The 24,463-nt window shown below is 42.7% G+C and overlaps 1 protein-coding gene across 1 annotated transcript in view; it reads left to right on the forward strand.

Moving 5' to 3' along the window:
• Window positions 1–24,463, forward strand: part of ADGB (androglobin) — a 231,146-nt gene that overhangs the window by 187,066 nt on the left and 19,617 nt on the right. The window contains exon 29 of the mRNA XM_074948571.1: window positions 7,361–7,472. Within this exon, the coding sequence (XP_074804672.1) occupies window positions 7,361–7,472 (112 nt within the window). The remainder of the gene's footprint in view (window positions 1–7,360; window positions 7,473–24,463) is intronic.

Below are 24,463 nucleotides of genomic sequence, written 5' to 3' on the forward strand. Positions count from 1 at the left end.
GTTTTGACAGTGGGGTTAGAGAGGTAAGAATGGATTTTGGAGAACGTGTAGAAGAAACAACAGCCAGATTTGGCAATGCAAAGAGACTTAATGTTCCCTCAAGAATACAACATAGTTTCTGTGCATCAGTTTCTTCATCTGCAAAGTGGTTCAATAATATTTATGTACACCAAAACAGTGTTGTGAGACTTGTAAAACAATTAAAGGATGAAAGGCATTATGTAAGTGCTAAGAATTACTATGAGTCCATCACATCAACACCATTTAACATTCTGTATATACACCTAAATTCTCTTATAGTGAAATGAGTTTTTATATGAAAACAATCAGATTCATTACAATCAGAATATTAATTGCGTGCTGCAATAATCTGAACAATGTGGGACTTTAAGGTCTTCACTGTAGAGATGTTCACTGTTTCTGAGTACACTAGAAGTGAGTTCCACTGTAATAGATTTGAAGGTACATTTTTAGTTTTCTCCACATAAATTGTGGTTGTTGGTTCTCAGATTTGCCAGCCCAATAAAACAAAAGATCTCAAGGGCAGAAGATCTATATTTAAGGCATAGACCAGGCACTCGGAAGCTCTTTCTCCATCTCTCCTTCTCCTGACAGTACTCTGAATGTCACACTCTCAGTTGACTGCAGCAGTGGACATCAGACTTAGACATTTCTGCGGCTGCACTTTTCATATGGGATTTATTCCCAAACTTTTGTGGTATTAGATCTGACAGGCTTGCAGGAAGCTGCAGCTGTTACAGAAGGATTGTCTGTTCCATTTTTATTATCAATAGACTTTTCAACATTTCAGCATGATTTACTAGGACAAAGGGGACACAAACTCTTGGGACTTGCTTATTTTAACAAGATAAAGCAATATCTGGTTATGTTCTAAGTCTATTAGGCACCGTGCTCAATAGAGAGTGATGCAAAGTTGCAGCAGCATTGAGCATACAGGGGTAGGGTGGACATGCACACAGCACTGTTCCTTTAGAGAATGTAGTATGCACTCTTCTGTGATACACCAGGGTCTACACATGTGTTTTGGGTAGTTTGCATACTAAGGATTGCTAGCATGCAGCAGTCCATGTGCTGAGGAGAGTAGAAGAGCTGCTGTTATAGTGGCTGCTTAATGAGGATTGCAGGTGAAAAGGAGGAAGGCTTATACATCTATGCAAGTGGCTGAGTACAGACTTGTCCTAGGTGAGTGTTAGGTTTCCCAGAGAGGAACTGTTTTCTTCCTCTTAAGGATTTTTCTTCACTCAGGGTCCACTGGACTTCAGCAGATCTAGTTCTTAGATTCCAACTTAGGGCTCAAAGCTCCTCCCCTCATCCCACCAAAAAAGAAAGTTTTGCCGCTAAATTTTTGATGTTGCAGGATGACTTGTCAATTAAGCATTAATATCTCAAAACAAACTTACGTGGCCTTTACTGGTTAGACTAGAGAAGCACTTCTGACCAATTTCCTGAGCTCACTAGTCTAGAAACACCAAGAAAAACAGAAGTCAGAGCAGAGCCTATCAGAAGCTAAACTCCTAAAATAGAATTTTTAAAAAGCAGAGTGTGATATTTCCCACAGAACAAAATCCCAGTAAGTCCACTTGTTATAATTATTAGTTACATTTTTACAACATGAAATCAAGAGTTCAATAGACAGTTCCTAAAGTTTTGTATTTTCCAAGGATCCCAGATACCAAGCATGCAATCATTAGGAGTACTTCACTGGAGTATTGCTCTTCTGCTGCCCTGGAATACAAGAAGGCCTGCCAGGAATTGTAAGATTAAGTTGAACTATGGTATGGAAAGCTAGATGGGTAGGATCACATCTATGGTATTGATGGTCCTTCATTATCTTTCTCTGAGAAATCAGGACGATCAGGGAGTTATCTTAAGTGCCTATGCACAAATGCAAGAAGCCTGGGAAACAAGCAGGGAGAACTGGAAGTCCTGGCACAGTCAAGGAATTATGATGTGAATTATAATTATGATTGGAATAACAGACACTTGGTGGGATAACTCACATGACTGGAGTACTCTCATGGATAGATTTAAACTGTTCAGGAAGGACAGGCAGGGCAGAAAAGGTGGGGGAGTTGCATTGTATGTAAGAGAGCAATATGACTGCTCAGAGCTCCAGTATGAAACTGCAGAAAAACCTGAGAGTGTCTGGATTAAGTTTAGAAGTGTGAGCAACAAGGCTGATGTCGTGGTGGGAGTCTGCTATAGACCACCAGACCACGTGGATGAGGTGGACGAGGCTTTCTTTCGCAACTAACGAAACTAACATTACTAGATCTCAGGCCCTGGTTCTCATGGGAGACTTCAATCACCCTGATATTTGCTGGGAGTGCAATACAGTGGTGCACAGACAATCCAAGAAGTTTTTGGAAAGTGTAGGGGACAATTTCCTGGTGCAAGTTCTGGAGGAACCAACTAGGGGCAAAGCTCTTCTTGACCTGCTGCTCACAAACCAGGAAGAATTAGTAGGGGAAGCAAAAGTGGATGGGAACCTGAGAGGCAGTGACCATGAGATGGTCGAGTTCAGGATCCTGACACAAGGAAGAAAGGAGAGCAGCAGAATACAGAAAAGCAGACTTTGACTCCCTCAGGGAACTGATGGGCAGGATCCCCTGGGAGAATAACACAAGGGGGAAAGGAGACCAGGAGAGCTGGCTGTATTTTAAAGAATCCTTATTGAGGTTACAGGAACAAACCATCCCGATGTGTAGAAAGAATAGTAAATATGGCAGGCGACCAGCTTGGCTTAACAATGAAATCCTTGCTGATCTTAAACACAAAAAAGAAGCTTACAAGAAGTGGAAGATTGGACAAATGACCAGGGAGGAGTATAAAAATATTGCTCAGGCATGCAGGAGTGAAATCAGGAAGGCCAAATCACACCTGGACTTGCAGCTAGCAAGAGATGTTAAGAGTAACAAGAAGGAGGACCTGGGGAACTACAGGCTAGTCAGCCTCACCTCAGTCCCTGGAAAAATCATAGAGCAGGTCCTCAAGGAATCAGTTCTGAAGCACTTAGAGGAGAGGAAAGGGATCAGGAACAGTCGGCATGGATTCACCAAGGGCAAGTCATGCCTGACTAATCTAATTGCCTTCTACGACAAGATAACTGTCTATGTGGATGAGGGGAAAGCAGTGGACATGTTATTCCTTGACTTTAGCAAAGCTTTTGATACGGTCTCCCACAATATTCTTGCCAGCAAGTTAAAGAAGTATGGGCTGGATGAATGGACTAGAAGGTGGATAGTAAGCTGGCTAGATTGTAGGGCTCAACAGGTAGTGATCAATGGCTCCATGTCTAGTTGGCAGCCAGTATCAAGTGGAGTGCCCCAAGGGTCGGTCCTGGGGCCGTTTTTGTTCAATATCTTCATAAATGATCTGGAGGATGGTGTGGATTGCACCCTCAGCAAGTTTGCAGATGACACCAAACTGGGAGGAGAGGTAGATACGCTGGAGGGTAGGGATAGGATACAGAGGGCCCTAGACAAATTAGAGGATTGGGCCAAAAGAAATCTGATGAAGTTCAACAAGGACAAGTGCAGAGTCCTGCACTTAGGACGGAAGAATCCCATGCACCGCTACAGACTAGGGACCGAATGGCTCGGCAGCAGTTCTGCAGAAAAGGACCTAGGGGTTACAGTGGACGAGAAGCTGGATATGAGTCAATGGTGTGCCCTTGTTGCCAAGAAGGCCAATGGCATTTTGGGCTGTATAAGTAGGGGCATTGTCAGCAGATCGAGGGACATGATCGTTCCCCTCTATTCGACGTTGGTGAGGCCTCATCTGGAGTATTGTGTCCAGTTTTGGGCCCCACACTACAAGAAGGATGTGGAAAAATTGGAAAGAGTCCAGCAGAGGGCAACAAAAATGATTAGGGGACTGGAACACATGACTTATGAGGAAAGGCTGAGGGAACTGGGATTGTATAGTCTGCAGAAGAGAAGAATGAGGGGGGATTTGATAGCTGCTTTCAACTACCTGAAAGGGGGTTCCAAAGAGGATGGATCTAGACTGTTCTCAGGGGTAGCAGATGACAGAATGAGGAGTAAAAGGGGTAGGTTTAGGTTGGATATTAGGAAAAACTTTTTCACTAGGATGGTGGTGAAGCACTGGAATGCGTTACCTAGGGAGGTTGTGGAATCTCTTTCCTTTGAGGTTTTTAAGGTCAGGCTTGACAAAGCCCTGGCTGGGATGATTTACTTGGGGAATTGGTCCTGCTTTGAGTAGGGGGTTGGACTAGATGACCTCCTGAGGTCCCTCCCAACCCTGATATTCTATGATTCTATGATTCAAGACTTTCTGGGATAGTGGGGAAATGAAAATAGATACAGAAATTGGGAGCACACTCAGGGACTCCGAATATTTCTTCCAATTGTATGGAAACTTTGATGAATTCCTGAGAGCATTCAAGACTGAAAGCATTTCTATGTACAAGCTTAGTGAGGCTTCTGAAAAGTCCTGTAACCCAGCTATTCTTTAAAACCCAAAAGAAGTTTCCCATCCTATCTTGGAGTGATCTGTTTCCAGAATTCTGGAGTGTGCAAATGTAGAAAAGTATGGGGTTCTAATAACATTAAGTTCTTTCTCTTCTACTTTATTATTTATTTAGTTATTTATTTATTAACACCTAGGTCTTATATAGTGTTTGTCATCAGTAAATCCCAAATCACTAATTCCAGCCAAGCAGAATGTCAGAGGTGCACTCTTGCTTCTTGTTTGCCAGATTTTTAGTCTTTCTTGCATCCAACAAACACCTCTAGATGTTCCTGTAGTATAGCATGGGTAAGGAAGGGGGCAAAGCCACTTCCTCTGAGAAACATGTTCGTGTTTCTGGCAGAGACAACAGATATTTCCTGGCACATATTTATTATGGATTCCATCTTGAAGCAGGGAATAGAAAGGGATTAAAATATTTTCTATACTTTGCTGAAAAACCCAGTGTCTATTACAGATGTACCTAGGCCAAGATACAGTCTTAGGAAGCCTTCTGACTCTGTTACAATCAAAAATATTTTCTAGGTATATAAGCATTTTCATTCCCAAAGACTTTAGGAGATAAACTACTGTCTCATAAGAATGGCCATCCTGGGTCAGACCAATGGTCCATCTAGCCCAGTATCCTGTCTTCCAACAGTGGCCAATGGCAGGTACTTCAGAGGGAATGAACAGAACAGGTAATCACTGAGTGATCCATCCCCTGTTATCCACTCCCAACTTCTGGCAATCAGAGGCTAGAGACACCCAGATTATGGGGTTGCATCCCTGACCATGTTGGCTAATAGCCATTGATGGACCTATCCTCCATGAACTTATCTAATTCTTTTTTTAACCCCATTATAGTTTTGGCCTTCACAACATCCCCTGGCAATGAGTTCCACAGGTTGACTGTGCATTATGTGAAGTACTTCCTTGAGTTTGTTTTAAACCTGCTACCTATTAATTTCGTAGGGTTACCCCTGGTTCTTGTGTTATGTGAAGGAATAAATAACACTTCCTTATTCACTTTCTCCACACCATTCATGATTCTATAGACCTGTATGATATCCCCTATTAGTAGTCTCTTTTCCAAACTCAAGTCCCAATCTTTTTTCTCTCTCCTCACTTGGAATCTATTCCATACCCTTAATCATTTTTGTTGCCCTTTTCTGTACTTTTTCCAATTCTTTTTTGAGATGGGGTGACCAGAACTTCACACAGAATTCAAGCTGTGGGTGTACCATGGATTTATATAGTAGCATTATGATAATTATCTGTCTTCTTAGATATCCCTTTCCTAATGGTTCGTAATATTGTTAGCTTTATTAACTACTTTATTAACTGCTGTTGTACATTGAGAGGATATGGCAACCCTCCTCTAGAGCCAATGAGGTATCTCTGCATAAATATATTTGTTTGGGAATCCCCTTGACACTAAATTCAATTATATTAGTCCACTTTTCAGTAGCTTGCTGTGTGGCACCAGAGTCACCAAGCTCCCCATTCAGTGAGGCAGACTGCTTCTCAGGTGTGACAACTTGGAAAGCTAGGGCGTGAGAAGTCCTTATGTCCATCCATGCTCCTAGTGTTTCTCTAATGTCTTCATACCACAGCACAAAATTTCCCAAGCAGAGTAATGTGTGTCCAGGAAACCAATGAAAAAACAGGGTCCCTACTCTGCCACCTATCCCAGCTTCTAAATGGTAAGAAGTCCTCCAGAGCCAGGCCCTCGGAAAGATTATTTACTTTGTTGTTTGTATTTATTTATATTACAATAGTGTTCAAAGTGTGCTAGATGAAGTACAGATATGTAGGAAGACAAGGAAGAATTTACAATCTAGAAAAAGAAAGACATCCCAAGATAGAGTCGGGGTCAAATGAAATGCAGGCACTTCATCTGTTCCATGTAAAGTTTTGTAAGACATTTGGAGTCGACGTGATACTTCTGGAGAGAGACTTCTTATAAGTTCATGTTCCATTATGCAGCACATGAAAAAAAATTGCCCATTATTTGAGGCAAGAATTTTTTAGGAGGGAGATCAAAACTTATGGTACGAAGGATCCCTTGGCTTTCACCTGACATCATTTACATATTTGTAGGAAAATAATGTGGACATACTCCTGCTGCCAAACAGTGCTCGTTTTTCTGTATCCAATTTATTCATTGTAAATAATGAAGAGTTCAGCATTCTAGTCACATATCTCTATTGAACAGATAATCATATGTCCTCGTCTGTGTAATGATCATGGGGTTCATTAAATAACAAACCAGTGAATGAGAAAGGAATAAAACTTTAATAAAACAAACTGGAGAGTTACTGTGGTGAACTGCTGCACACAGCCATGCGATGTTCCCAATCACCGCCTCCAGGGCACATCTCCAAATTCGTATGTTCATAATACTGTCCGTTATGAGGGAGAATCTCTAAACGATAATCTTCTACAAACATAACTCTACAGTATGAGCACTCAAAACTCAGTGAGTTGCTGAGGGTTTATGGTTTTATAGAAGAAAAGAAGTCTTTGTGCACCATATGCTCAGGAAAATGTTACATTAAAACCTTAAAGGAGTGTAGTTCCTTATTCTATAGCTCAACTTAGTTTCACTTTGATAGATATGCAAGTGAGTGTGCAGTTCTAGAAGGAAATTACAACAGTGTAGTTTGGCATTAGTACTGAGACTTCTTTCGAGATTCTTGTGAATAATGTGACATGTATAAGTTTGTGAACTAATTTATGGCTTCTCTTGCCGTAGTTAGGCAGCCTGTATTCAATGTCTAACAGTTTACTGAAATACTTTGGGATGCTCACTGTGGATGCATATTAATGTCATCAGCTGATTAATATATTGTCTTTGGCTTCACAGACTCACAAGTACACTATACAAGCACTGGTGTTGTATAACAGTTGGCCACTTACCGAGAGTCAGTTGGCATTTGTTCAGGCACTGAAAGAAATGGAGAAAAATGAAATCAAAGGTATGTCACTTTAAACACACCTGCTAGAGTGTGCAGTATGGTTCGTTTTTTAAAGATGTTGTATTGGTATATCACTTATTTCTGTTCAGTAAATACATAAGATATTTCCATAACTTGTATTATTGTCTTTTGGTAATAACATTACACTTTTGTCAATTTGTCAAACTGCGGCCAGTGGAAGCCGCGATCGGCCGAACCTGCAGATGCGGTAGGTAAACAAACCGGTCCAGCCCGCCAGGGGCTTTCCCTGAACAAGCGGCGCACCGGCTTTGAGAACCACTGCTATAGATTCATCCCCAGAATGCCTAACTGCAGACGCCATGCCAGAATGCATAATTCTGACTATTTGTGAATAAAACAAATGAATTAATCCAAAAGGGTAAAGTTAAATTTCTTCAGTCTTTAAAAATTCATCACTCACTGTGACCTTACTACCAAGCAAGAAACTGAAAATGGTTCTTGCAGTTTGTTTCTTCAGAATGACTGCTTTTGTTTAGTTAGTTTTTTGGTGACATCTTATAGCAATAAAGCTTAGAAGCCATGGTGATGTGTGTACTATTTCTTTAATTCTATAACAGCAAGCCAGGCAGGGCGAGGGCTGGGAAAGGTCCTGGGGGAAGCTCTATAGCGCATCAGAGAGAGACAAAGGAGCTTTAGAGATAATACTATTCCCCATATTCTAATAAAGTTTCTTGTTCAATATTAGAACAAAGTGACTCTTTCTATCATTGTCACAGGTCAGAAGTAATTAGTACTCTCAATAAATGGCTTTGAAGTCAAGTAAATTTCTCATCTTTGCTTCCTCTTTTACCTGACCTGAAAGCCTTATGTATACTTCATGTATATGCATATTCTTCGAGTGATTGCACATGTGCATTCCACTCTAGATGTGTGCATGCCCCATGCATAGTCGCTGGAAATTTTTCCCTCAGTGGTACCGTCAGGGTTGCTTGAATGCCCTCTCCTGCTGCATGCCTATAGCGCCAGTATAAAGCACCCTGTGCTCCCTCAGTTCTTTTATATCTCCCCTGATGGTTGCTGGAACTGCTATCCTTGCTTTGGCTGGCTCTCTCAGATGTCTTCTCTTTTATATATTTGTACATAGTTAGCTAGTTGTAAATAGTTTTTGTCAATTTTAGTGTAAGGTGGTAACTTATTGAGTTAGCGATGTTTTTGTCTGTTACCTGGTGCCAAGGCATTCCTTGGTCACCGGGCTTCAAGCCCTGCGCCTCCTGCAACAAGACCATGCCCCTGAGTGACCTGCTTTCAAGCTGCTGCAAGTGCCTGGGTCCTGGGAGAAGCTCACATGGGGGACCGCTGCCAGATCTGCACAGACTTTAAGCCCTGCATGAGGAAGGACCAGGCTAAGTTTTTGCTCATGGAGGCAGCACTGAGACCTCCATCTGAGCCAGGCCAGTCTGACTGGGCATAAAGTGGGACCCAGCGTCGGTAAGGAGCCTACTGGAGTCCCGGCACCATTCACCATCTCTAGTGCCCAAGAAAAGGCACAAAAAACTGTTGGCTGTCAATCCCCTGCACCGAAGACAGCCAGGTATGGAGATCAGAGTAGAGCGTGACCTAAGTCAGGGTACTCCTCTGTCTCAGTACCACAGAAGTCGGCACCATTAACTCTGTCACCTACACAGACACTGTGCAATACTTGGCAGTGTCAGTGCTGGCAGTCAGGAAGGAACCTGTTGGTTCCGATCATTGTTCGGTACCAGGCCCTTCAGTACTGTCAAAGGGGAAACCCGCTATGCAGGTGTGATGGCTATGTCTGGCCCTCCAGGGGGATTTAAGCAGGCCTTTTGATGGGACACTCGACAGCACCATACATGTCCCCACAACTCCAACATCGTTAACTCTCATGAAGACCCATTACTCTCCTCAAAAGTGTCCAAGATGGTGTCCCCTTCCTGCTTCTCCACGTGGGCACCAATGATACTGCCAAGAATGACCTTGAGCGGATCACTGTGGACTACGTGGCTCTGGGAAGAAGGATAAAGGAGTTTGAGGTGCAAGTGGTCTTCTCGTCCATCCTCCCCGTGGAAGGAAAAGGCCTGGGCAGAGACCATCGAATCATGGAAGTCAACGAATGGCTACGCAGGTGGTGTCGGAGAGAAGGCTTTGGATTCTTTGACCATGGGATGGTACTCCAAGAAGGAGGAGTGCTAGGCAGAGACGGGCTCCACCTAACAAAGAGAGGGAAGAGCATCTTCGGAAGCAGGCTGGCTAACCTAGTGAGGAGGGCTTTAAACTAGGTTCGCCGGGGGAAGGAGACCAAAGCCCTGAGGTAAGTGGGGAAGTGGGATACCAGGAGGAAGCACAAGCAGGAGCACGCGAGCGGTCAGGGGTCCTGCCTCATACTGAGAAAGAGGGACGATCAGCGAGTTATCTCAAGTGCCTATACACAAATGCAAGAAGCCTGGGAAACAAGCAGGGAGAACTGGAAGTCCTGGCACAGTCAAGGAATTATGATGTGATTGGAATAACAGAGACTTGGTGGGATAACTCACATGACTGGAGTACTCTCATGAATGGATATAAACTGTTCAGGAAGGACAGGCAGGGCGGAAAAGGTGGGGGAGTTGCACTGTATGTAAGGGAGCAGCATGACTGCTCAGAGCTCAAGTATGAAACTGCAGAAAAACCTAAGTGTCTCTGGATTAAGTTTAGAAGTGTGAGCAACAAGGGTGATGTTGTGGATGGGAGTCTGCTATAGACCACCGGACCAGGGGGATGAGGTGGACGAGGCTTTCTTCCGGCAACTCACGGAAGTTACTAGATCACAGGCCCTGGTTCTCATGGGAGACTTCAATCACCCTGATATCTGCTGGGAGAGCAATACGGCGGTGCACAGACAATCCAGGAAGTTTTTGGAAAGGGTAGGGGACAATTTCCTGGTGCAAATGCTGGAGGAACCAACTAGTGGCAGAGCTCTTCTTGACCTGCTGCTCACAAACCAGGAAGAATTAGTAGGGGAAGCTAAAGTGGATGGGAACCTGAGAGGCAGTGACCATGAGATGGTCGAGTTCAGGATCCTGACACAGGGAAGAAAGGAGAGCAGCAGAATACGGACCCTGGACTTTAGAAAAGCAGACTTTGACTCCCTCAGGGAACTGATGGGCAGGATCCCCTGGGAGAATAACACAAGGGGGAAAGGAGTCCAGGAGAGCTGGCTGTATTTTAAAGAATCCTTATTGAGGTTACAGGAACAAACCATCCCAATGTGTAGAAAGAATAGTAAATATGGCAGGCGACCAGCTTAGCTTAACAGTGAAATCCTTGCTGATCTTAAACACAAAAAAGAAGCTTACAAGAAGTGGAAGATTGGACAAATGACCAGGGAAGAGTATAAAAATATTGCTCGGGCTTGCAGGAGTGTAATCAGGAAGGCCAAATCCCACCTGGAGTTGCAGCTAGCAAGAGATGTTAAGAGTAACAAGAAGGGTTTCTTCAGGTATGTTAGCAACAAGAAGAAAGTCAAGGAAAGTGTGGGCCCCTTACTGAATGAGGGAGGCAACCTAGTGACGGAGGACATGGAAAAAGCTAATGTACTCAATCCTTTTTTTGCCTCTGACTTCACGAACAAGGTCAGCTCCCAGACTACTGCACTGGGCAGCACAGCATGGGGAGGAGGTGACCAGCCCTCTGTGGAGAAAGAAGTGGTTCGGGACTATTTAGAAAAGCTGGACGAGCACAAGTCCATGGGGCCGGATGCGCTGCATCCGAGAGTGCTAAAGGAGTTGGCAGATGTGGTTGCAGAGTCATTGGCCATTATCTTTGAAAACTCATGGCGATCCGGGGAAGTCCCAGACGACTGGAAAAAGGCTAATGTAGTGCCCATCTTTTAAAAAGGGAAGAAGAAGGATCCTGGGAACTACAGGCCAGTCAGCCTCACCTCAGTCCCTGGAAAAACCATGAAGCAGGTCCTCAAGGAATCAATTCTGAAGCGGAAAGGGGAGAGGAGAGGAAAGGGATCAGGAACAGTCAGCATGGATTCACCAAGGGAAAGTCATGCCTGACTAATCTAATTGCCTTCTATGACGAGATAACTGGCTGTGTGGATGAGGGGAAAGCAGTGGCTGTGTTGTTCCTTGACTTTAACAAAGCTTTTGACAGTATTCTTGCCAGCAAGTTAAAGAAGTATGGGCTGGATGAATGGACTAGAAGGTGGATAGAAAGTTGGCTAGATTGTCGGGCTCAACGGGTAGTGATCAATGGCTCCATGTCTGGTTGGCAGCCAGTATCAAGTGGAGTGCCCCAAGGGTCGGTCCTGGGGCCGTTTTTGTTCAATATCTTCATAAATGATCTGGAGGATGGTGTGGATTGCACCCTCAGCAAGTTTGCAGATGACACCAAACTGGGAGGAGAGGTAGATACGCTGGAGGGTAGGGATAGGATACAGAGGGCCCTAGACAAATTAGAGGATTGGGCCAAAAGAAATCTGATGAGGTTCGACAAGGACAAGTGCAGAGTCCTGCACTTAGGACGGAAGAATCCCATGCACCGCTACAGACTAGGGACCGAATGGCTCGGCAGCAGTTCTGCAGAAAAGGACCTAGGGGTTACAGTGGACGAGAAGCTGGATATGAGTCAACGGTGTGCCCTTGTTGCCAAGAAGGCCAATGGCATTTTGGGATGTATAAGTAGGGGCATTGCCAGCAGATCGAGGGACATGATCGTTCCCCTCTATTTGACATTGGTGAGGCTTCATCTGGAGTACTGTGTCCAGTTTTGGGCCCCACACTACAAGAAGGATGTGGAAAAATTGGAAAGAGTCCAGCGGAGGGCAACAAAAATGATTAGGGGACTGGGACACATGAGTTATGAGGAGAGGCTGAGGGAACTGGGATTGTATAGTCTGCAGAAGAGAAGAATGAGGGGGGATCTGATAGCTGCTTTCAACTACCTGAAAGGGAGTTCCAAAGAGGATGGATCTAGACTGTTCTCAGTGGTAGCTGATGACAGAACAAGGAGTAATGGTCTCAAGTTACAGTGGGGGAGGTTTAGGTTGGATATTAGGAAAATCTTTTTCACTAGGAGGGTGGTGAAACACTGGAATGCGTTACCTAGGGAGGTGGTGGAATCTCCTTCCTTAGATATTTTTAAGGTCAGGCTTGACAAAGCCCTGGCTGGGATGATTTAGTTGGGGATTGGTCCTGCTTTGAGCAGGGGGTTGGACTAGATGACCTCCTGAGGTCCCTCCCAACTCTGATATTCTATGATTCTATGTGACAGAATTTTAAAGTATAACTAAGAGTAGGTGACCATATGTCCCGATTTTATCGGGACAGTCCCACTTTTTGGGTCTTTTTCTTATATAGGCTCCTATTACCCCCCCCCCACCCCGTCCCTATTTTTCACACTTGCTGCCTGGTCACCCTAACTGAGAGTAATGGATTAGACTCTTAGTCCTTCTAGTTTTTCTGCACTTAGGAGGCAGCACAAAGCAGCTGATAGCTGCCCTCCAGGAGGATTCTCCAAAACAGAGGGGGAACCGTGTACTTCTCTGCATAAGGGACATGTCAAGTTTGAGGAGCATAGGCCAGTGCACATGACATTCTTCCTGACCCTCGCCAGCGCAGTGGTCCATATGGACCAGTGACAGCTGACATAACTGAGAGCAGCCATTAGAACATTTTAAATTATACCAGCGGTCATTTCAGCCCTTTACTGTCTATACAGAAGGATCAGTTCATCCGCTGCTGAAATGCTGCCACATCTGGAGTGAAACGTGGTTGCTGTTTAGCAGCCTGTGGCACCACTATGTAATAATTAAGACAGGAAGTGAAGGAGTGCCTGAATGCATGGATTGGTGCAGTTGGCTGTCAGTCATAGTCATTTGATAGCTTTCTGAACCAAGACATGCAATTCAAATCGCTTAGCACAGCAAGTGTCTCCTCTTGACATCTCCTCCTTTCTTAGTTTCAAAAACATCTCTATTTCTCAATCAACTACAGTACTAGTCCTTGTCAGTAAATCAGTATTTTGCTGGTAGAACCCAGTTGGAGCCTCAGCAACCCCCCCTCCCCCCCACACATATTATTTCAGGAGTATTTAATGAAAGCCCACTCTGCCACTAGTCAATGCCCACTCTACCTGGCCCTTATATGGATATGCATTAGGGAGATGAGGGAATATGGAGGCTTACACCTCACAGTCTGCAAAAGGGCCAGGCAGAATTGCAGTCCCTTCACTCAAAGAGGGTGCAGGAACTACTCAGACACTAGTTTCCTGGAGGAGCATGGAAGCGTTGAAGAGTGAAAAGGAGAGGAAGCTGGGCAATGACTGTGTCAGTCTCCTCTAAACACCCTATACAGTTGGGCATGCAAGGGGGAGCAGGCTGAACTGCCTGATGGGGTTCAGTAGTATAACTGGGGGCTCAGGATGCAATTTGCCTCTCAGCGCCCCCCTAGGACAGTACAGTTCCTCATCACCCCTTATTCCGGGCTGTGCCTAACACGCACAATCAAGTCCACAGTGACCAAGCATAATTTAGCAATATACTTTTAAAAATTTCAGTTCTTCCATACACAATTACTTACTGTGGTAGAATCAGTCTGTAAAAGCCCCTGGATATGTTTCAGAAAGAGTATTAATTGTTTACTATTGAAAAGTGGTGAATCAATGACTTCATACTTTTGGTTACATTGACTAGCAAACTAAGAGGCTAGCTAGCTATTAGCTATGTCGGATAGATGGATGGATGGATGCAGTGTATTTCTAAGAAAGCCCTAATGAAAATCAGTTATTTTGCTTTTTTTGGTAGCTTGCTGGCAAGAGCTTCTAAATAAATACAGATTGGTACTTGTAAGTTGCATTATCTGTCTGTGTGTGCATTTCCACTGCATCTCTCTGCATAATACAGTGACTAGGTGGTAATAAAATTAAGAAAGAGGCTCTGAGGTCAAACTCTGTGCCTCTTAGCCTGGTGCATTCAGTGTAAAATCAAATATTAGCCACATTTGTTCCAGAATCTGTGCTGGTTTCTGCTGATGCAGAAGATGCTATTCTCTGGCAGTGGAGGAGCATTAGGGATTCACAAACTCACCTTTTGCTATGCACCCACAAGTACCCAGCACAGACCCCAAAACAGACATCACTGGCCATGGATGGGAGGTCAGGAGATGAGGTAACTCAGCACATTGCTAGTGCAGCCTCTGCAGGACTTGTATGGAGCCACCAACAATGATCAAAGCTGCCTACCGCAAGCAGAGACAGCAACCCAGGACACACGTTGATGCTGCTGCCACCAGCCCTCCTTTCAGCAAATCTTCCTTGAGGCGCAGTGGACCTGAACAATGCAGCGAGGTGTAGTTTCCATCTGCTTGTGCTAGCCAGGGTGATTCTGACTCACTGTACTTAGAAGCTGAATCAGACTTAGATTTAACATTTCATATTATTGGGCCATGCAAACCCTGTCACAATTTGCCATTAATGTCACTTTCTATCACTTTTAACCAAACCACATCTAGAACTAAAAATTTAAATGTAGAAAGATGGTTTAAAATATAAATAATATTTATTTGGTTGGTTAAATGTATGCATAGAGGAGTGAAGTTCATGGAGATCTCAGTCAGTGGGACTGGGTCAGACCATCTGTTAATAATAGTGACATTGGTAAATAAAGTACAAGGGTCAAAATGTTACTACAGAGTGGTTCCAGAATACCAAAAGTGACATACAGAAATTAATAATGCGGCTCAGCAGTGGTAACTTAATGGCTATAGAAAATTAATTTAGGCTTTCTGTTTACACTTTGAAATCCAACTGGGAATGAATCTGTTAAAGGAGACACCCCAAGGAAATATTTCTTTCAAGTGCATGTCATGTGTCTATATCTGGTTTTCATGTATGTGAATGGAAGAATTTCTGAAATATTAAAAAGAAAAGGAGAACTTGTGGCACCTTAGAGACTAACAAATTTTATTTGAGCATAAGCTTTCGTGAGCTACAGCTCACTTCATCAGATGCATGAACTTCATCGGATGCGGAAACAAAAAAACTATATATATAATTAATTATCTGTTTCCCACACTAGACCTTTTGTATGTTAATTCTCCGATTAGATTGTAAGTTCTTTAGGCAGGGACTGTGTTTTTGTATATGTTTGTACAGCACTTACCAAATCAGAGCACTGATCCTAATTTGGTCTCTAAGCACTACTGCAATGTAAATACTGAAAAATAAGAATTTATAAGTAAGAAAGATTTTATCCATTTGTTTGTAGGACAAGAATGGCTTTAGAATGTCTGCTACTCTAAATGAAGCTAAATCATAGAATCACGTTATTTAGACAATGAAAGACATTTTAGGCCACCTATTCTATCCCCACTTCAGTGCAGAATTATTTTCTATTGTTTATTTTCTAACAGTTTGTCCAGTCTAGTTTTAAATGTTTTAAATGTCCCATTTCCCTTTGGAGATTATTCTCCAGCATAGATCTCTACCACCCTAAAGTTTCTTCTTTCTTTGTAGTGTTAACACATTTCATATATTTATAGACTGCTATCAAGGTTTCCCCTTAATCATCTCTTAGCCAAGCTAAACATATATGCCTTTTAAAATATTTCTTTATAAATCAATCCCATTAGCCTCAAAATTATTTTTGTTTCTTTAATCTGATTTTTTTCCACATTATCCACATCTTTGTGCTCTGAAAAGGTTTATCATCCACAGTCACACCACTGCCCTGAAGTAAAGATTATCATTTCCATGCTTCATGTAATGCCTCTGCCTATGCAACTCAGAACTGCAATGGTGTGTTTTGCTGCCATATCCCCATGCATACCCCCATCTATTTCGCTGTCCACTCTGACGCCTAAGCCTCTTTAAGCATTACTTCTTTCCAATTTGTACTTCCTAATGGATAGCTCTGTTTCAGGTTATTTTCCCCCATATGTATGTATGTATGGGAATTCTGGGGTGCAATCCAGACCAGTGTGGGGCTGTGTCACCCCTGCCCTGCAACCTTGGATGCCTCACAGTGCTTTGCTGTTGTAGCTTCCAACTTGGGTTGCTCACAAACAACCTGCTAGCATGCAGGTCATGAGTGTTTGTGCATAGCTACAGCCCTGGTCCAGCAGTTCTGACACCACCAGCCTATCAGCAAACACCAGACACACTCTGGCTTTCACAGGCCTTGGCTTTCACATGAGGGGTGACCCCCGACACACTCCCAGTCCTGGATTTCCCACCAAAATCTGTGTTCTGCACTGTCCAGCCCTCCCCTGGACAGTCCAGATGTATTAGATCCATTGCCCCTCTAAGAGGTTAATATACAACAATTTGCCACTTTAAATGGAATTACCCACACAGTTCACAGCACTGCATTAGTTTTGTTCAAAGAATAAAACAAGTTTATTTAACTACAAAGAGAGAGATTTTAAGTGAGCACAACAAGTAATGACGCATTAAAGTCAGAAATGGTTACAAGAAAAATAAAGATAGAATACTTTCTAAATGTAACAAATTAGACTTGGTTCAAGATGAAGTCCTTTACTACATGTTTCCATTAACATTAGGGACCAAATTCTCATGCCAGGATCTGCTCTCAAAGTCCAATAGCTATTTCTTTTGTCTTTTTAGGTGAAAAGAGAGAAATTGATAGGACGAGATAACTTGGGGTGTTTTTGCCCCTTATTTTTATAGTTCAGTCACCCTTTGAAGTCTGTTTTCCTGAGAGTGACCCCCTAGATAAAGTTCTTTCCAGCCCAGAGCAAGGAGATATGGCAGCATGTGGGGAGAGTGCTGTTTTACTATGCTGTTTTAGTATGCTGTTTTACTAAGATGCAGATCATCTTTGCCTTCTTTCTTCCCCCTGTCACTGCCTGAGGACTCTGTTTACAGCTTAAATGCAAACACACATCCCTTTAAGACAGGTCTGCCTGACCCATTCTACCTAACTGGGGCTACCTGAGTTTGTGAGGGCATTCCATTCATAAGGGGCAAATGGAAGAAAACACAAAGCTGTTAGTGGGCAGAGCTTCCAGAGAGTGGGAGAGGATCTACTGAAAGAAATGCTGAAGGAATAGTCAGAGAAGCAGCAAGAGAATCAGGGGAGGACAGTAACAAACCTAAGGAAAGACTATATTAATAAAGAGGGAGTAACTGACAGTGACAAAGGCATTAGAGAGGTCAAGGAGGATGAAGAAGGAAAACTAGGCTCTGAGATGTAGTCAAGAAAGGGTAAAAAATGAGCTTGGTGAAGATCCATGGTGGAGACAGAAGATAAGCAATTGAGCAAAGATAAAAGGGAAAGGGACAGTAGTTGAAAAGGGAGCTATTCCCATGTTTCTAATCTCTCTGGCTCCCTTTGGCAATTTGGTGTTGTCTGTGAATTTCATTAACATGCTGTTGATCCCCTCTTCCAGATCATCAGGGAAGTTGTCAAATAAAATCAGACAATATCAATCCCTGCAGTTTCCCACAAGGCTCTTCCCCCCACTGAATAAATTGTCATATGTCATGAGTGCTGAATTTCCACCAGTCAGTTTTCAATCCATGTGACAGAGACAGGTTTTGTGAGATGCTTTACTGAAATATAAACATAATATATCTACCGCATTCTGATCATCCACCAATTTGTTTGATATATACACACAATCAAATTTGTTTAGCAAGATTTGATCTTTATATATTCATGCTGTTTATCACCCATTGCTCTATTATCTTCTAGATGTTTCTTTTATTATTGGTTTCACTACAGTATTATATTGGGGACTGACGTTGGATTTATCAGATGGTAATTAATAGCATCCCTCTTTTTGAAGATTATTATAACATTCACTTTTTTCAGTCTTCTTGTATCCTTCCTGATTCTCCAGGACTATTCCAAAATAATTTTTAGTGGTTCAATACAGTTTTTAAGCAATTGTGTTAATATTTGAGGACGTAAATCATTTAGACTAGCTGATTTGTATATATTCAGATTTTCTAACTTTTCCCTTAGCCATTCTTTATCCATAATTAATTACATTTTTAACATGGACTGGTTTATTCCCTAGTTGATTGAATTTATTTTCTTTATTTCTCTTTTAAAGACATATTTTTAAAAGGAGATTTAAAATCCATCACTAAATATTAAAAAAACAATTTTTCTATATAGGGCCTGATCTCGCACCATTGAAGTTAATGGGAGTGGTGTCATTGACTTCACTGAGAGCAGGGGTGAGCCCAGGAGGAAGAAATAAGGGAGACTTTAGGAGGGATTTTTATTAACAAAGGGCCTGCTGTCACACTTCTATTAACAAAGGGCTTCCTCACAAAGTAGTGCTTGCCACATTGGGCTCAATACAAACATTTTAGTCTGGTGAGTGATACAGAGTATCCTTGTATAGGAATTCATTTTAAGGGCTAAAAGAGATAACTCTGTCCCCTAATACTATCTGTCTTCCAAGATAACCCAGTTGCATTGCACTTAAAACTCACAGGACATATCTGAAAATCAGGTATTATTTTAAAGTACTGCAAAATTAAATCAATACTAGTATTTAGTATATGAACCAATGTTACTACTAATAGTAAAATATTATCTGGACAGTTTTGTATAGATGGTATGAAAATACTTAAAATACAGTAAACCTATTTGGAACAAAATGACACTGAATATTCTAAACCTCCTTCTGAATGTGAACCCATTATTAAAGCAGTTTGGAAACTTGGCTCTACCATCCTGGGCTCCCCTGTGGTGTAACAAATTATGTCATTTTTCAGAGAGATGGATAGTGCCAGGAGGAGTCATAACAAAAAATTTAAAGTGAACATTGATTTTCAAACACAATTCATAGATACAACAATATTGATATATAACAAAAAAGGACTCTCTCACCATGGGAATTTTAAGAAAGCTGCATTGAGCAAGATGGAAAATTCCTGTAACAAACCGTCATGGTTTCTGTTGGGTACTTTTTAATGTAAGACAACAGTGCCATCTGCAGTAGATTTTTGTACTGGAATTAACTTGTCAGGACAAGAACATGTTGTTCTTTGTTCTTCTTTTAAATTAACATTTGCATTTGTCTGCGGTTTTTATTTTTTTTAAATGAAGACCAGTAGTTCTCATGTGGTCTATAAATTATTGTTTCACGAATGTTTAGGTGAAAGTTCATTCTTTGCACACAGTTGTCATTTGTGTTTTGTAAAGTGCTACATATATCCCTAGTACTACTGTAGATAAATAGTTAATAATAATAATAATATCCAAGAGATGCGCCTGAGCTACCAAACGTTAATCTGCATTACAACCCCCTCAACATTCAGAGGTGTTTGGATTCAGGGTTCGGGTTCAGCCCAAGATCTATTTAAGATAGGTGGATGCTAGTACCAGATTTTGAATCTGAATCCAGGTTGCAGGTGAAAATTAACATCTTGCCCAAAATTTTAAATTCCATTGATTAATTTTTGCTGTTTTTTCTTTTCTTTCTTAAAATTCCTTAGAGCTGCTGTTTGGCAGTATTTTTTTTTTCGTGATGAGGACTGGGGGAAAATAGCAAATACTATCTCAGCCATAATAATAGGTTGGTTGTTATACATGCTATACTGGGAAATGTCTGTATTGTACCGGAGATATTGCTATATATTACATAAACAAAACTACATTAAAAGAAGGTTATTTAGATTGCAAAGTCAAGTACTTGAAAGTTAGGAAATACCAAATTTTTGATTGCCTGTGCAACCTTTAATTCTGCTCCCAGTGTGTCCATCTTGTGCACTGAATGAGGCTGAGATCCTGTAGAAAAAACAGTTGGTGATCATGTAATTATAGACTGGATTATAATTCATAGCATGAGGAGGGCAATTTTTGAAAGTCAGCCCTTTTGAAATCAAAAACCCTAGTTGCAGATTTATTTTTGTTAATTCTTCCATTCAGTTTGAACTGAATTAGCTCATGATCACTTGAACCAAGATTGTCCCCTACAACCATTTCTTTTATGAGGTCCTCACTACTCACCAAAACCAAATCTAAAATGGCATCCCCTCTAGTCGATTCAGCAGCTACTTCATGAAGGAATCCATCAGCTATCGCATCTAGGAAAATCTGAGCCCTATTATTATTACTAGCACTCATCCTCCAGTCTATATCTGGGAAGTTAAAGTCTCCTATGATCACGCAGTTTCCATTAGTATTTACTTCTTTAAAAACATTAAAGAGGGCTCTATCCATATCCAAATTAGATCCCGGCGGTCTATAGCACACCCCGAGCACTATCCCAGGGGAGGCTCTAGTAGTTTTCTTCCCCAGTGTAATTTTTACCCAGACGGACTCTGTCTTATCCATTCCATCGCTTCTTATTTCTTTACATTCTACCTCATCATTGATATACAATGCTACTCCACCACCTTTACCTTTATTTCTCTTTCCTAAACAGCACATACCCTTCAATACCTGTAGTCCAGTCATGACTACTATTTTACCATGTTTCTGTTATCCCTATAATATCTGGTTTCACTTCCTGCACCAGTAGCTCTAGTTCCTCCATTTTGTTACCTAGGCTCCTCGGATTGGTGTACAAACATCTTAATTTTTGCTATTTGGCCTCACTCACATTCTGTACCTGATTAGGCACAGTCATTCTACAGCCAGTATAACCTATTAGACTGGAATCCACACTGCCCTTCCTCCTTATATACATTCTCCTACCCACAGCTGTATCCTTTCTTACTTCGTTTTCTTCCCTCTCAATGCTAAAATCCAGCGAGGAGATTACCTGGACATCTCCCAACCATCTCCCCCAAATTCCTAGTTTAAAGCTCTCTTAATCAGTTGTGCCAGCCTCCATCCTAGAAGTCTATTTCCTTCCCTACTCAGATGAAGTCCATCCCGAGAGAACTGTCCTCTGTCCATGAATGCCTCCCAGTGGCCATACATCCCAAAGCCCTCCTTATAGCACCACTGCCTAAGCCATCTGTTGATAGTCATAATCTTGTCACACCTTTGTTGCCCTTCTCTAGGAACAGGCAGAATCCCACTAAAGATCACCTGAGCCTCGATTTCCTTAAGCGTCTTTCCCAGCCTAGCATAGTCTCCCTTAATACTTTCCAGCGAGAATCTAGCTGTATCATTTGTTCCCACATGAAGGATAATTAGGGGATTCTTTACTGCTCCCTTTAGGATCCTTTTCAACCTCAGGTCTACATCCCGTATCTTAGCACCTGGAAGACAGCACACCCTTCTATTCTCTGGATCAGCTCTGGTTACAGGCCTGTCTATTCTTCTCAGTAAAGAGTCCCCGATCACATAGTCCTGCCTTCTCCTGGTGACGGTGCTATTCTCCAGTCTATCCCCGTTCCCTCTAGCTGCAAGTTCTTTCCATTCCTATTCTCCCTTGTAATCCTCTTCAACCCATCCTGTATCCTCCTGGGGCTCATATTTGGTGTAGTCTCCATTGACTCTTCCCCTTTTCCTATAGGACTAGCCACTCTTCTCTTCTTCCTTGCTTCAGTGACTACCACCTTCAGTGACAGCCACCTTCAGTGACTACCTGCTGAGCCCCTTCTTCATTTTTCAACTCTGCAAACCTGTTCTTGAGCTCTATTTCTCCTTCACTAGCCCGTCTTTTCCTCTGTCTGGTTCTTTTAGTCACATGCTTCCACTGACCACTTTCCTCACCCAGTCTCCCCTCAGAACTCAGTCCTGCTTCCATATGCAAGTCTGAGCTTTTCCCTTCAGATACCTCATGTCTTTGCTCCATAATCTGCTCGAACCCCTTTCTAAACTCAACCAGACTTTCCACCTGCATCTCCAAACCTCGGATCTTTTCCTCTATCAGATGGCATTTCATGCAGACAAAACTCTTACCAGGTACCCCCTCCAGGATCAGGTACATACCACAGCTTCCACATCCAGTCATCTTCATTGTATCTTCCACTACATGAGTCACTCCCACTGCTGCCTCTGTATCTGTCATAGCCTTCCCACCTAAATTCTGTTAATCTGGGAAACACAAACCACACCAAAACACCGCCACCCACAGCAAAAACAAACCCCAAACAAGTACCACAATACAAACTCCTACTGAAACTCCCCTGTTTACAGCTCTGTTTACTAGCTCCTGTGTCGTACAACTGTGTGTTTGTCTCTGTCTGAGGGATTGGAGCAAATGTGGTTGTATCTTAGATTGACAGATTGACAGAGCCAGAAGGGTACCCGAAGTCTCTTTGACACCATAGCTGACCAGATTCTCTGTCCAGGACCCTTCACAGAGCTCAAAGTGCTCAGTTCCTTTGCCTCCTCATGGATTCCTTGCCCAAATGGATTTTTCTCTCTCCTTATCTTTCCAAAGTTCATTGACTCTGCTTCAAGAGGAAGGAAGTCTTCCCATGCAGTCTCCATCCCCCATCAAGATTAAGTGGTCAGCTTTCTCCACTTGCTGTCCTGATGGCTTTGTTTAGGTTGCATGTTATTGTGCTTTGCTTAATCTTTGGTCACACCTTCCTTAATTTACATCAGAGACATAGTCCATCAGGTGGAACCACATTCCTTTGTCTGGAACAGGGGCTTAGGCACTGCTTACCAAATATATTTTAAGAACATACTTCCAGCACTATTGATAAAGTCCTTTCTGGATTTACTGTACATACATCACACAAGAATATTAATGATAAGTGAGTTATTAGTTTTCCAATTATAGATTACTTGCCATCTTTTGGGTATTTATCATGACAACAGTATGTCAACTGGCATTGGGGTGCTCTTAGGGTCACAGATTTGTGTGTGTGTGTGTTTAAGATAAAGGTAAAAAAATTGTATGTGCAGCTGTACCAGCCTCCACCCCTTATCATGAATCATCAGCATGGTCTGACTCCTGAACCTTCAACACTGCAGCATACTCTGCTACTATTTGAGCTGCCAGACTAACATAAACTGACTGTAGGAGAAGGCAGTTTTCCCAGAGTGGGAGGGAAATGGTTTGCTGGGTCCAGGCACTGGGCTGAAGTCTGGTTAGGGGGAAGCCCTGCCTGGCCTGTCTCTCTCTCTCTCTTTCCTCTGCCCTTGGAGTTGGGGATCCTCCTGACTTGTTTGTTGCCCCAGAGGAGGGATTGTCCACTGGGGCCATGAGGTGAGTCTGTGGGAGGGGAATGTGGGGAGCCTAGTCCATATATCTCTCCCAGCCTAGGAGGTGGGGAAATTTCCTGCCTGACATGGTGTTCTTTGGGATAAATGGGCCACTGGGGCCATGCACTGGGTTTAGAGGTTTACAGTGGGTAGAGAACCAAGCCCAGCTGTCTTCCCACTCCTCTCTGACAGCTGCTCTGTGGAAGTTCTCTGATGCCCCAGTCTGCTATGGTGGTATCATGAGCTCAGCCTTAGAATGTTCATTGATTTTTGACAAGCTTCCAGAAATTTCGTGAGGAACACAAGAGAGAGAAAGGAAATGGCAATTTTTAATACTTAAAATTAGGCAGGTATTTAAGCACCTTACTGACTCAGGGTCTTAAGGGACCAGTTGTTGTACCCAGTGCAAGACCAGAACTACAACTCAGCCAGGTTCTGAGCCATTCCTGCAGCCTTTGGATCACTCTGGAGCACAGCATAACAGAATCCCAGCCACACCCTGTTTAACCTTTACACCAAGAGTTTGGGGGGCAGGAATTGATGTAGACCTGCTTATGCCAGCCCTGTGCCACCCAGGGATTCCTTCTCACAGGGTGTTAGTTGGACCAGATTTACAGCTTCTTTCCACCCCTGGAACAATGCAAAGGGACTGTAAGCTGGGCCAAGAATCTGGCTCAGAGTGTTCAGTGTTCGTTTTTAGTAAGGTGGAGGTGCTTATTTAAAAACATGAGAAATTCATATTTTAGGTTCTACAAAGCATCCCCAGTAGCGATCTCTCGGCTGCCCATCACTGACGTCAACAAACTAAAATTCAGAACCCTTCAAGGTCTTTAAAGAAGTCAGCAAAAACTTGCAGCATCCCAAAACGCAGATGACTGTATCAAGCATCATTTAGCTAATGGCACTGCCTGTCTCTAATGTATTCAGATAA

The sequence above is a fragment of the Natator depressus genome, chromosome 3 (genome assembly GCF_965152275.1).
Source record: "Natator depressus isolate rNatDep1 chromosome 3, rNatDep2.hap1, whole genome shotgun sequence".
Lineage (NCBI taxonomy): Eukaryota > Metazoa > Chordata > Testudines > Cheloniidae > Natator > Natator depressus.